This window comes from Protopterus annectens, chromosome 5.part0 (genome assembly GCF_019279795.1).
Source record: "Protopterus annectens isolate FY-2018-M chromosome 5.part0, PAN1.0, whole genome shotgun sequence".
Classification (NCBI taxonomy): domain Eukaryota; kingdom Metazoa; phylum Chordata; order Ceratodontiformes; family Protopteridae; genus Protopterus; species Protopterus annectens.
The window spans coordinates 1,846,536,172-1,846,550,968 of record NC_056735.1 but is presented as its reverse complement, the minus strand read 5'-3'; the positions used below and the strand labels follow the sequence as shown (position 1 = coordinate 1,846,550,968).

General features: G+C 39.5%; 1 protein-coding gene across 4 annotated transcripts in view; it reads right to left on the bottom strand.

Annotated features, from left to right (window-relative positions):
- The window catches only part of LOC122801936 (serine/threonine-protein kinase Nek5-like), a 626,240-nt gene that overhangs the window by 344,642 nt on the left and 266,801 nt on the right, over positions 1-14,797 (bottom strand). For all 4 annotated transcript variants that reach the window (XM_044071668.1, XM_044071669.1, XM_044071670.1 and 1 more), the window contains one exon: positions 4,517-4,571. In XM_044071668.1, coding sequence (XP_043927603.1) covers positions 4,517-4,571 — 55 coding nt within the window. The remainder of the gene's footprint in view (positions 1-4,516; positions 4,572-14,797) is intronic.

Genomic DNA, 14,797 nt, shown 5'->3' with positions numbered 1-14,797 from the left:
CATAGTTCACAAAGTCAGTGTGCTAAACAGTCACAGCCCTTAAGGCCAAACAACATGCCAGACACGCTTGTAATAGGTAACTCCATAGTCAGACACACTGACGTCCCACTCACCAGACTGAACAAGGAAAAGGTCACAGTAAGCTGCCTGTCGGGAGCTAGAATCCGCCACATAACACAAGCACTCAGGTCACTCAACAGCAAGTACAAATATGACTCAGTTATTGTACATGCCGGTGTGAACGACCTGAGATGTACCTCCCTGGACTACATGAAAAGAGACCTAGAGGAGCTCTCTGGTTATGTAGCCCAGGCCGGTATGACCCTGACCCTGAGCAGCATCTTACCCTCACCAAGAATGATGCCACAGTACAAAGACAAAATGATCAGTTTTAACAATTGGCTTAATTACTGGTGTCATTCTAAGGGGATCCAATGTCTATCTGCTTGGGATGACATGCTTGACAAGCCACGCTGCTTCGCAAGGGATGGCTTGCACCTGTCACCCCTGGGCTTCCGGATGTTGGCCAAGGCTCTTGCCACCCCCATAGTGCCTTTTTTAGGCAAGGCTCAAATGACAAACCTACCTCCCTAGAAAACACAAGTGGAAAAACTAAGGGTAATGCTGCTCAATGCCAGAAGTCTAAACCTCAAGATGCATGCCCTCGAAGCCCTCCTCAGTATGGAGAACATCGATGTCTGTGCAGTGACTGAAACCTGGTTCAAGGCTCCTGAGAGCACCCCAGCACTATCAGGTTTTACCTCATATCATGCTTTCCGGCCCCAAAACTTGGGCCAAACCACAAAAGGAGGGGGAGTATCCATATTCATCAAAGATACCCACACCTCCAGGTTAGTGGCAACGCACGAAGCATCGGAGACCATCCAGGTGCAACTAACCATAGGCAAAACTGCCTTACAGTTTGTAGCATGCTACAGACCACACTCTCAAACTCAGGAACCCCACACAGCCTTCCTGAAGACACTGGAGAGTATGAATGCCACTCCAAATACCATCATATTGGGAGACTTCAACTACCCAAACATAGACTGGGAACATTACTCTAGCCCCAACACCCTAGCCCAAAGATTCCTAGAATTCATAAACTCAAATGCAATGGAACAACTAGTCACCATTCCCACAAGAGGAGACAATATACTAGACCTGATCATCACAAACATGGGGACAAAATGCTCCACACCGGAAGTATATCCCTCTTTGGTAAGATCAGACCATAAATTAATCTCACTGGAAATCCACATCCCGCCCCCACCCCATGCACAAAAGACCACAGTGAAGAACTTCTCAAAAGCCAAATTCACACTTCTTAAGACTGAAGTGGTATCCTTCAAGGCCCCTGGGCCAGTGGAAACCACAACCCACACTGCTGAATCCTTTGCAAATGCCTTCTACGGGCACCTTCAAGAATGCATGGATCATGCAATCCCAAATAAAGCCAAGACCCATTCCCCCAAAGGCAGGCACCCAGTCTGGTGGACCCCAGCCATAAACAAACTTTACAACAGGAGGAGGAAGCTACTACATGACAGAGCAAAATCCCTAAAAGGGAAGGCATCTCTGATCAGTACTAGCAAAAAACTACGATCACTCATAAAATCATCCAAGGCCAACTTTGAGAGAAAAATCGCAAAAGACACCAAAGACAATCACAAGGCCTTCTTTAGCTATGTTAGAAACCTGGGTGGAAACTCCCAGATATGCTCAGAGTTAGTCCAAAATGACACAGAATACACTGAACCCACTGACATTGCCAACATTCTGGCAGACAGGTTCAGTGCAAATTTCTCCTCCCTCTCCCCCCAAAAGGAGAAATAACTATCCCAGCAGAGTGTAGCCTCCCTAACATTTCAGATGTCCAGTTGATAGCCGCCCTCTCTAAAGCTAAAAACACAGCATCAATGGGACCTGACGGTGTCCCGGGCTGTGTGCTACATGAACTCCAAGTGGAACTAAACCCACACATAAGGCTGCTGTTTAATCTTAGCCTTACTACAGGATATGTACCCAAAGAGTGGCGTATGGCAACAGTGGTCCCACTTCACAAAGGCGGTGCTTCTACGGACCCTGGAAATTACTGCCCCATAAGCTTGACGAGCCTGGTGTGCAAAGCTATGGAGAGGATCATTATGGAACTCATAAACAAAGACATTGGGGACCTACAGACATTGGATCCTACCCAATTTGGCTTTGTCAAGGGCAGATCCTGCCTTTTGAACTTGGTCGACTTTTTTGAAACAGTCACCAAGGCCATTGATGAGGGTAAGGCAGTTCACACAGCCTACCTTGACCTTGCAAAAGCCTTTGACACAATACCCCACTCGGGCATCATAGACAAACCCACCAGCTTAAATGTAAACCCATATGTCACAAGATGGGTTGCAAACTGGCTCAAGGACAGAACCCACAGGGTCAGAGTTGCTGGAGCTATGTCACACTCTAAGCCAGTCACAAGCAGTGTCCCACAGGGCTCAGTCCTGGGACCCCTCTTGTTCGGCATTTATTTTTCCGAGGTACAGGCAAACATAGGAGGCTTGTGGCTGACAAAATTCGCAGATGACTGCAAACTGGGCGCCATAATTGATACTCCAGCGGACACAAACATCCTTCAGAAAGGTCTCATAGAAATGGACAATTGGTGCCAGAGCCATGGCCTTAAGCTGAACGCCAAAAAATGTATAGTCATACCCTTTGGGAAAAACAAGGTAACCACAAATTACCACATAGGTGGTAATCCATTAAGTACAGAAGAGGTAATCAGGGACCTAGGGACCCAGGTTGACAGTAACCTTTCATTTGACACTCACATTGCCAAAGTGGTTAGGAAGACCTTCTATATTGCCCACCTTATCATGAAGGGTTTCACATCTAGATCAAGAGAGGTCATTGTGCCCCTGTACTCTTCTCTTATCAAGCCAATGATTGAGTACAATGCCCCATTTGGGATGTATCTTACCCGACACCTGCAGCAGTTGGAAAGACCCCAAAAGTTCCTCACCAAGAGGATAAAGGGTCTTAAACATATGTCATATGCTGCCCGACTGCAAAAACTCCAGCTCTATTCAGTCGCATACCGCCTACTCAGAGGTGATCTGTGCCTGACAAGGCCATGTCCAATCCGGAATTAATGGACATGCTCCACCTCAGAAAATCCAAATCCATCAGAGCCACGAGAGCAAGAGACTTAAACCTCAACACAGAAATAAATAGGACGTGCTGGAGGGACGGATTCATAACCCAGAGGCTCCCTACACTCTGGAACAGAATCCCAATCCATGTTAGGCAGAGCCCCTCACTAACTCTATTCAAGAGAAATCTCGACGAGTGGATGGGAGATCGTAGGTTTACCCTGGGGGTCATCTCTGTGTCACTACTAGACAGAGGCACAGTAAACTAAACCCTAAAAGGGCGTAGTATTCTCAGGGGTGGTGAAAGCCACACACACTCTGGCTAGGCTTATAAATGCCCTAGGGCAGATAGCCTAGTATGAACCTATGAACCTATGAACCTATGAAAGGATATACAAAGCCAAAGCAGCTGTGAATGAAATGGATTCCTACTTATTTAAACTTCCTCTGAAATCACTTATGCAATGTCCTGTGAATCTTTAAAAAAGTGATCATGGATCAATTATTTTTTTAAGTATATCAAAATGCTGAAGCCAAATGTCTATGTGTTGTTGGAAAATACATTAGATACTGAAATATGCAGCTCAGCAATATTCATCACACAGAGATTCCAGGATTTCAGAAAATCTGAGCACAAGCAAACCTTTACAATGTTCAAATTTAGGACAGCAGTTCCTAAAGTTGTGAAGATAAAACTGCCTGCTAATATAAAAAAGTATCCCTGACATCTAGAAGCAATGGACAATTCAGTATCTTAACTAAATACTAAGGAATGTTTGCTTCATATTACTTATTCAAATACATTCTAGGTCGGCTACCACCATGTGTTTCATCACCTACAGCACATTAGTTCTTCAGGGCACTTTGTTAAAGTAGTTCAGACAAACTGCCTCAATTCTACTTAGTTTAGCTCATTAAAGAAAACTATTCAAATAATATATGAGTGAATTGCTACATTCAATATCCTAAAGGCATCTCAGTGAAAGTCTGAATAAGTTACAGTGCAGTAAAAAGACTTCCAATGTGTTTATTCATCTGTTTTTTTTATGTACTGTATCAGACAGCTCTAGCAAGACATTCAGGAAGTCACATGTACTATACCATGTAGCGCCAGCAGACATTCCAAAAGTCACAATCCCAAAGATGTCATTCTAGAATTTCTTTAGGTATTTTATTTGAAGCAAGCATCAGAAAAAGCACCGCTGTCCCACTTGTTTTTGCCGCCAAATGTCTCTCCAAAAGAAAACACAGAAAATAAGCAAGTGGTTTGTTTAAAGAACACACTGTCACCAGACTATACCAGAAGTCAGAAAGACAATGTTAAGATCATGAGAAATTTGCATATTATATTGTAAAATACCACCACTTACTGGGTGCTTCAAAGTGCACAGTTCGTACAGAACACAGCCAAGCGACCACATGTCTCTGCAGAAGTAAAAAAAAATTACAAGTTCAGTGAAAACCATATAATTCAGCTGAAGTAAATAACTGAACCATGCTATCAGTAGTCCTTGCTTAATTTCAGATCCAGTCATTTATTCCTCTTTATGTATTTGTTTGCTTGCTTGTTTTTTGTTTATGTGTTGGTTTGTTTGTTTATGCCTGGAGCTTGTGAAATGTGAGCTCCAGTGGCTTGTATTTAATTAAGAAATAAATAGTGCAAAGTATGTGGACTGTGGATTGTTTAACTACAGGTAATAGAGTTATATCAAATGAGGGAATCACACATCCACATACATGCACGTGTACACAGATATATACACACACAACATCCATTATTACTAATTATAAATGTGGCTTATTCTATCACAATGTATTGAAAGAAGAAATCAAAGCAGCTAAAAGATGAGCATTTTTGCAGAGACTGCACCCCTACACCACTCAAATGGGGGACTTTGCCCCATATATATATATATATATATATATATATATATATATATATATATATACAAAATGCCACATCCACCATGGAATTAATCATACACTGTGACACTTTAATTATGTTAAAATTCCACGTACCCACATAAAAATAAAATAAAAGATGATCACTTTCAAGCAAAACTCTTCCTCAGACCTATACAGATTAAGAATTCTGAAAAATGTAAAGCATGTTGCTAACCAAAAAGCTTAAACATGTAAATAAGATATAATCTACAGAAAAACAGTATTGGTCATACCTCTCAACCATACCAGATTCCTTGGTTTTTACTGGTTTTGAGGGCAAAATAATGGGGTGCCACGAATTTCCACGTGGCCCCTTTAATTTCCGAATTTCCCATGGGTTTTTTTGTATTTTTTTTTTTTTTTGCAAAGTTGATGCTGACGTCATCACATGCAGAGGTGTGCGCAATGACGTCAGCTTTGTGAGGCAGCTGCCAGCCTGTCGGAATTCAGCTGTAGGCTGAAGGGGGTGTGGACTTCCTCTTTACTTAACCTAGCTGGCTGTATGTTACGTCATTGCACTTGCAAGTTGCAACAGTAGTTTTGGATGGCTTTGGAATCAGATGGATTCACTCAATGGAATGTGGTGGAATCAAGAACAGAATTGCCATTTGCCTTGCTGGATGTAATTAAGTAGCAGCAGTGCCAGCACAGCAGTCAGCAAATGGAGCGTTTTCTCAAAAGGTGCCAACCCAGGAGATAAAGAAGCAAGAGGCTGGGGAAACAAGGAGTTAAAGTCTTTGTCCTCTATTACTGTTATTCTGAGTTTATTTTGTAAGGGTTTGCTTCTATCATTATGTTAATTACAACGGAAACTATTCACAGCGGGAGCAGAGCAGGGATCAGAAGAATTAGAACTGAAGTGAAGTGAGTAAGGTTTAATGTTTTTGAAATGTTTAAATAGTTGAGGTATATATGTCATAAATACTCTGAATCGGTCCAAAGTGACATGGGAAAGAGCTGACTGGACGCCGGTATTTTGGAGATAAAATTTTAGTGATATTTTAATTACCGAGGAGGCCTGTTGTTGAGAAAACTGGGTTCCGTCATTTATAAGTAAAGATATGGTTTGGTTTGTTACATTTTCACTTTGTTTGAGATTTTGGTATCTAACTTGTTATTGAAACGTAAGGTGGACATGTGCTAGTAAACTTGTCTTTCCTTGCAGACAGCTGTAATCTACTCTTGACGGTAAGGTGGGAAGTTAATTTGAAAACCAGAACCTTTTTCTAGTGTTGAGAGAGTTTGTGTCTCTGTGTTTTCTTCTCCCCACCCCCTTCCTGCCTCGTTAGCCTCTTTAAGTTAATGTTGTCAAAGACTACATTTTGGTTTTATTTGTTTGAATCGGGAATCGCCCTGTAATGTTAATTTCATTTTAATACAGAAGTCTTGTAAGACAACAAATTGTATAATATTGCAACCATGTTAATAAACACTTGCTTTAGACATCTGTACAATATAAATGACATAGACAAGTGATGTGTTGTACATTCTTAGTTGTTACAGTAATTGTAAAGAAGACTGATGGCCTGGTTGTTTTTGTAACGATTATTGCTTTTTTAGTACAATATAAATCATTGGAATAGCTAAGCAATCCACTCTTGTTCACTATGATGTTTATTAAATAAGTCTTGTACTGTTGTCAAGTTTAATTGTCTTTGCTTCACTGGTTATGCTGCCTTATCCATGACACCAAAGATCACCTGTTAACTGATATTATTGAGCAACAAGAAAAAATGCAGGCATCAGGGCACAATGAGATAGCTGTATAAAATTCATGTACTTTCTGCTTCTCTTCTTGGTTATAAAACTGAATTGTGATTTCACATTCACGGTCATCTTATTATAAAGGTACTTGTTTTAACAACGCAAATCTCTTTGTATGTGGGACTATCTTTGTGATTATAGGTTTCATACTTACTGAACTGTCTGCTGTGATACTTTTAGATTCAAAAGTATTTGTTGTGTGAACTTAGAAATACAAGCTTTGACTTAAAATACTTCCCTGTCAATAAGATATACTGCAAGACATTGAAAAGGAGACAGAAGCCACCTCTGAAATTAGCAGTTCCTATGTCTAGCAGATAAAATCAATAACTCATCTGAAAGCATTTTTAGCAGCTGTCCATAAGGGTGCAAGGCTAGATCAGTCTGTGTCAGATATTACATACTGCCTAATGCATTCCATACCTGAAATCAAAAGGCAGAGATATGTACAGTTGGCAAACTAAAACCTTATCTTTTACCTGAAATTCTATGACATGCAGACTTTAGACAAGTGCTACAAACTGTCTACCTAAGGTGTAGAGGATATATTGCTAAAAAAACGTGCAACCTATTTTTATTGACCTCCCCTGTTTGCTGCCTGAATTGCAAAAAAAGGCATTTTGATTTTTACTGCCTCCCAAAGCTTGAAATGACAGGAATACGATTGTTACCACATAAAGTGATGAGCAAAAAGGCAAAAAGTGGCCCTTTGTTGTATCTCTGGCAGCGAGGGTTTGTGGATTTTGCTTGAACTGAAGTAAACAGAGGACAGTTGTCCTTGACACTGTTAAAATATGGTTTTAGTTAGTTGCATTCATGTCGCTTGACATTTCAATGGTAGTTATCTTTTTAGTGCATTATGCTGGATTTCTGGAAAATTGTCTCATTGATTTTACATAATTTGAGTAATTTTAGTGTAGAGTTTCTGCAGTTGCAATGTTTCTGTAAGGCAACAAGACGGTGTTCCATTTTTCCCCTTTTTTGTCAACTCTTTGCCACCTTTAAACAAGTGTGGCCCCTCTCCCCTACATTAATTGCCTGTACGCCACATCGCCATTCTCCATGAGATAAATATGTTAGGGGAGGTGCATGTTTTTGGCAATTAGTTTTGTATGTCATAGTTATCCAGAGGAGAGGTTGTCATCCATGCTGCTAGTCCTGTTCTTGTGTCACAATGGCAGCTGTTAGGGCAGCCCAAGTACTGATCCGCTCATGTATACTTTCATGTAGTTTTGTATTTTTTGATGGGAGGGTTACTACATTCAGTTTGTAAGGCTGCCTAGATAATAAGCACTGCAATTAACAGGAATTTGATGTTGAGAAGCATGCAGTAAGTGGTACACACAGAGGAGGGAATGGAGAAGGAAGGGGGACTGCAGGAGGTTTCCCCATGTTGTGTACTCAATGTGGTAAAAGTAGAAACCACTTTGTTGCTCATGTTAGAATGAAATAAGTGATTCCCAAAGCAGTGCACAATGGTGTCAATGTTTCTCCCTTCCCCAATACTGTCTGACTTTGTAGTTGTTGTATATAAGTTAGATGTAGAAGGCTGAAGCAGAAGCAATTAATTTTACTTTTATAAAAGAACACTGTATTTTAGTTTTGCAGTTTGCACAAGTTCAAAGTTTGATGCAAGTTCATATATTAATATAAATAAAACACTATTGTTCTTATGTTTATGTTGTGTTTCATGATCATATTTTATCTGTTCTTCAGTTTGCATTTAAAAGTTGGTATCTCACAATTCCCTCCTGGATAGAGAACAGAAATGTATATGCACTATTGTATTTGTTTAAATGTGTATGTTTTAAAAGAAGAAATTGGAGGCAGGAGCTTAACCTCAGTCTGGCAAACTTTAAAAAATATCTGAAATTAAATCACTTTATAGACTAGGCCATAAAGATGCTATCTCTCAGGTTTCAAGGCAACCAGAGACACCGAGTCTGTACTAAGTCTGTAGTAGGAAGCTTTCTGTATTGTCTTTGGGGTGAGCTAATTACTACTCTGGAAGTATGGAGGAATGCAGTTGTTTTATGACTTCCAGCACCTGCCAGAGATCTGAGCAAAACCCGTTCTGTGTGTATTTTTACAGGTAGGTGCAAAGTCCTGCTAGCTTCCAGCAATGGGGGTTTGCACTGGAACTAGGGGTCAGATAACCAGTAGTGATGTAATTCTGCAAGCTATCCCAGAGGTAATATTTTAGATAATATTTTGAGAAGTCTCTTAGTGAGACAGAGCATTCTTTATTCTGTCTTGAGCCTGATGAGAAGAAGAACCATTCACCATATCATCTGCCTTGCTCTATTAAGTAAGTAATTAGGGCACAGTGATTCCCTTAGATTCAGTCAGAAATATAGTGACACACACACATGCAGTTTCACCCAACCCCACCTACCTGTATCGACATTCCATACTATCGACATAGGCACTGCCCGGTCATCCATTCCATCTACATTAAATCACACCCCTGCATTTGTTGAACAAACGTATGTTCGGCCAAGCACAGGGGAGCCATATATATGTATGTGTGTATATATGTATATACATACATGTATGTATATATATATATATATATATATATATATATATATATATATGTGTGTGTGTGTGTGTGTGTGTGTGTGTGTGTTAGATTCCCACAAAGGCTAGGAACATTTCAAAAATGTGTTTCTTACACCATCTAAAAATATACAGTTTGATTACAGCATCCCAACAGAGAAATGCATGTCCATTAGCCTTTAATGAAAAAATATTAAGTCAAAATAAAACACCCCAAAAGAAACATAACTTAAACATACAATATACCCAGAAACACTAAAGTCAACTTCAAAACAAAAATAAAAACCAATATAGTGCACAAAGTACAAAAAATTGGACAGTCTTTCACATTCGCTTCAATTGCAAACACAATAAACTAATCAAACATGCAAGAATCTAAAATACATAATATTAATCAACAAGCTTAGTACCTCCAACTTAAATCAAGTTAAAACACATATATTTATCAATTAAAATCTTAAAACAATAAGAAAAACTAAGAATAATTATGCTTACAAATTAAAAAATTCAACTTATCGGAACAAAGGAAAAAGTGTCAAAAATTAAAAATGAAACAAAATACACTAATAATGCAAAATACATTTAGAATATGGTATTACTATGACAAAGAAACAGCAATAAAAATAAACAATTATACAATAACGACTCATTACTATTCAAAAATAAGCATGCTGAACGGACAGCCCAACCAGTGTGCCCATTGTAAATTGAGTATATAACAACAGAAAAAAGTCTGGTCACTGAAGTACCATTGAATGGTTAGAATTTCTATTGGCATATGTGAGGGGCAGCAAAAAATTAATAAATTCTTAGAATCACAAATTCTTACTAGACTAATGGCCCTGAGAGCCTTTCTAAGGCAAGCCAAGTTTTCCCTAAAGAATAATGATATCCTGTATCCAAATAGGACATTGAGGGCCTGGCATTTATAAGCTACCTCTGTCCATAAGGGACATGGATGCCAGCCCCAGTGTATATTTCCTATTCCCCATCCACTGGTCTAAGTTGTGTTTAAACTGGGTAATAGACAAACTCAGCTTCTCATGAATGGGAAGCCTATTCCACAAGAGGGGCAGTCTCTGGGACAAATATGTGTCTCTCCAACATACTTTGTTTAATTCACAGACAAAATTCAGGTCCCTAGACCTTGTATTTCCGGTACCGTTTGGCTTATGAATATGCAGGAGATTCATAGGTATGGGGTTTGTGGATGCCTTGTAAGCCAAGCACAGTTCACCCCCTCAGCAACCTATAGGAGACTCAGTAGAGGGAAAGGGCTTTAAGGCAATCTACATAAGGCAGGTTTGCTATGCCTTGTATTCTTTTGGTAAGGAACCTCTCAGGTCACTCTAGTTGCTTCATATGCCTGGTCAGGTACATACAGAAGGGAGCACTGAACTCTATGATTGGTCTGATGGACCCATATGCCATGCCCTTACTTATAAGTTAGCAGCATAAAAGGATTTCCTCACCACTGTGGCCATGTGGTGGTTAAGGGTAAGGCTATTGTCTATGTGCATACCCAAATCCGTGACCACTGGAACAACTCTTACGGCACATTATCACCATGGTAATTAGTCAGGGTGGTTGACTTCCCAAATTATACAATTATGCATTTCTTAGCATTGAGTTTAAGACCATGGCTTTAGTACCATTTGTTAGTCAGAGATAGACCCTCTTGAAGAATGTTAGTATCTGCAGGGGAGTCAGTGATAAACCCCAGCCTGCAATCATCTGCAAACTTAGTCAGCCATAAATCGTCATCATTTGCATTTATTTCAGAGAAATAGATAACAAAAATGAGCAGGGCCAGTACTGAGCCCTGGGGATTCTGCTAGTGACTGGCCTCTTGGTGGAGCAGGCCTCACCTATTTTGACCTCCTTGGTTCTATCAGTGAGCCATTTGGCTATCCAGTGGGTGATAAAAAGGTTTATACCTAAATTAGTGAGCATATGTATAATGCCTGAATGAGGTATTGTATCAAAAGCCTTGGCCTGGCTAGGTAAGCTGTGTGCACAGTCGTGCTTCATCCAATGCTTTGGTGACCCTCTCAAAAAGTCCACCAGATTTAATTTTAATTGGTATGACCTTTCTTTAACAAAGCCAAACTGCAATGGGTCCTCATTTATCATATCCATAATGATTCTTTCCATGGCCTTATATATGCGGCTGGCCAGACATAGTTACCCAGATCTGTGGTTGGATCTCCTTTGTGCAGGGGAGTGACTGCAGCCATGTTCCATTCCTTGGGCATAAAACCTGATTCGAGGCTCCAGCTGAAAAGTGATTCAAGTGGACCACAGAGGACATGTTCATGCTATTTAATAAGTATCCCACGATGCAGTCAGGATCCATCAATTAAGTATGGTCTGCAAAACTAAGCAAACAGAAACCTACCTGATTTTCCTTATATTTTTGCAGTGTCCCTCATAAAAACTCTTATTTTGAAAACAGTTAAAAAAATACAACAAACAGCTACCAAGATTCTGTCTTCTCCATTACTTCTCCTGCACAGCACTGATGCACAGTAGAAGCTTGGGAACATTAGTCCAATATTCACTCACAGTACATCAGTATTGGGAACACAAAGTGGAATAGCACTGAAATGCCTGTATACAACAACATTTAAGAAAAGTAAGCAATTTTTTTTTCTTAAATAATGTATACTAGCAATAATCCACTCTTGTTTGTGGGTATATCAGGATTTATCCACTGTTACCTTTGTTTAACCACCCGGGGTACACCCTCGAGACTCACCTTGGCTAAATCCTGATATACCCACACACATACACAGTCATGGATTATTGCTTAATTATACCAAGTATTCAGAAAACTTATCTAAGAAAAGCATTGCTCTATGCAGCTATACTGAAATAGACTGAGCATTAACTTTGACCTATGACAACCACTCCTATTCAGAAAACCAGTGTATTACTGCCATTGTATACTAACATACAACAGTCCAAAACTGCACAACTGAAATGAATGAAGGCCATGTAAATGAAAAACAAAAAGTGTGTATGAGAGTCTGGGATATTAGAATAAAATGTGAAGCATGTCAGTTCCATTTGTGACCTACAGCTGCACAGTACCAGACCATTTTATTAATTTATTGATTTGCTCATAGATTTCATTCAATCATTTCATTTAACTGAGGTAGAACACTGGTCCATTCAACCATTTTTTAAGCTTATGCCAGGACAGGTAATAAAAAGTACCATAGATAACACTCACAAATATAATGACACTCTTGGTTAAAAAACAAAAAATGGATAACCAACATGAAATGCATATAAAAGCTGAAAAGCATAATCACAAAACACTCTTGAATATGAGTTACAAAGCAAACATGAGTTTGATTAGTAACATGAAATAAACATAACAGTGAAAAAGATATGTTGTTTGGCTAAGTACTACTAGGTAGATATAGGAATGGGGGAAATTCTTGTAATATACAGTGTTGTAAACTGATACCCAGAAACAGAAAATTCTTTTAAATACAGTACATAAATTGGTTAGCAACCTATTAGTTGGCTGCTCTGTAATTTACAATTTATACCATTAAGATGCAAGTTTTTCCGACTGAACAGTTGGACAGGAGAAAGCAGTACAGCTGAAGCAGAAAAGCAGCACGTTAAGGGTCTATAAGCAGGAAATTATATACTTACAAGGACAGCATCTGACACAACATGAACAGGAAACCTGCTTTACGAACTAGGATAATAAAATAATGCAAAAGTAAGTACAAAATGAACACATATTTATAACAGGGATTTCTAAGATGTACAACTATTTACATAGAGAATTAAGGACGGGAGTGTAAAGAGAAGGAGAGAGTTTGAAACATTGGCAGTGCAGATTAGTTTAATTCAACAGTTTTAATTATGTGTATAAGAAGAAGCACAGGAAAGGTATTAGAAGGAAAGAAAGTACAGACTAGGTTTATCACTGCTTAGGAAGCCGGCACAGTTTGCTTCTTTAAACAAAAACTTTTGTAGGGGTCAATTTATTTCAGGTATTTTAGAAGGGGGGGTTATTTCAGACAATTTGATCAATGCAATGGAGTCTGCTCATTTTGGGGGTAAGTAATGAAAGCCTAAGGAATAGGTCTGAGTTCGGTTTGAGGTATGAGGCAGACAGATAGGAAAGGAGATTTGTAGCAGAAGTGTGTAGGGCAAAGAGCATTAAAGGGGCTTGGATCTTCATTGCACAGGTAGACATTTTGCTTTAGCTAGTACAGCATATCGGTGTTCTCATATGGGGACTAGAGAGATCAACCTCCAGATGTGACAGAAGGTAGCGTAAAGGGCTGCAGTGTCATGTTTAGATGCTGCTGCAGTGATGAGCAGGCTATGTTCACGCTGGGCTGCTAACACTCCTTTGCCTACTGTCATGCTGCCTTCAGAGGAAAGGAGGTACAATATCTTTTATGTCCAGATGAAAAGTATATGGAATTTGGATTTGATTATCTTGATATTGTATTTAAAGTTTTGGTTTTGACACACCCAAATACCAAGAGAAGTGTGTAGCTATTTCAAGGGGGTTTAGAGTCCTTCTTGCTGAGGGACAGTAGAATGATATCCTACCAATTCTTATGTACCAGAAAACAAGACTTTGATTTTCTTGGTATTTAGGAAATGTTTGCTGTTAAGTGGCCAGTTAGTATGGTTGGATAGGTCTTGTTCTAAATATTTTTTAAAACTGAGAAGGGTTGATGTGCTAAACAGTGCTATGTAGATAACCATGTCATCTGCATAAAGGATGATGTGTTACTGAAGTAAATCAGAGGCGAGTTTGTTAATTAAGAAAGAACAGGGTTGTACAGAGAGAGAGAGAGAGAGAGAGAGTACAAACCCTTGAAAGACACCTTTGATTAGAGAGGTTGTGGCTGAATTAGTGGAACCAATTTGATCTTCAAAGTTCCTGTGCAACAGCAACTCTAATCCAGTTCAGGATATTGTTACTAAACTTTGCATTAGTTAGGGAATTTAACAGGAAGGTGTGGACAACTACATCAAAAACCTTGGTTAAGTCAATGAAAAGAGCCCATCAAGAGCCCTTCAGCCATACTTTGTAGAATGTCATCGCACAGCATGCATAAGGCAGTCACCGTGCTTCTTGCAAGACTAGAAACCATGTTGGTGTCTGCAGATAACATCTTGATTTTCACTGTAGCTGGTGACTTGGGAAAACATTACTTTTAAGGATGTTTCCTAGAGTTGGGAGTATTGAAATTTGAGGTTGCCGGCTGTTTTGGCTTTATAAACTTTAGGTGTGGGTTTTATGATTGTTTCCAGATGGTAGGCATGAAGGAGTTGGACAGGCAGAGACTGTAAAGATGGGGGTGGGGTTCAATGATGAGATCTTTGCAGAGAAGAATAAA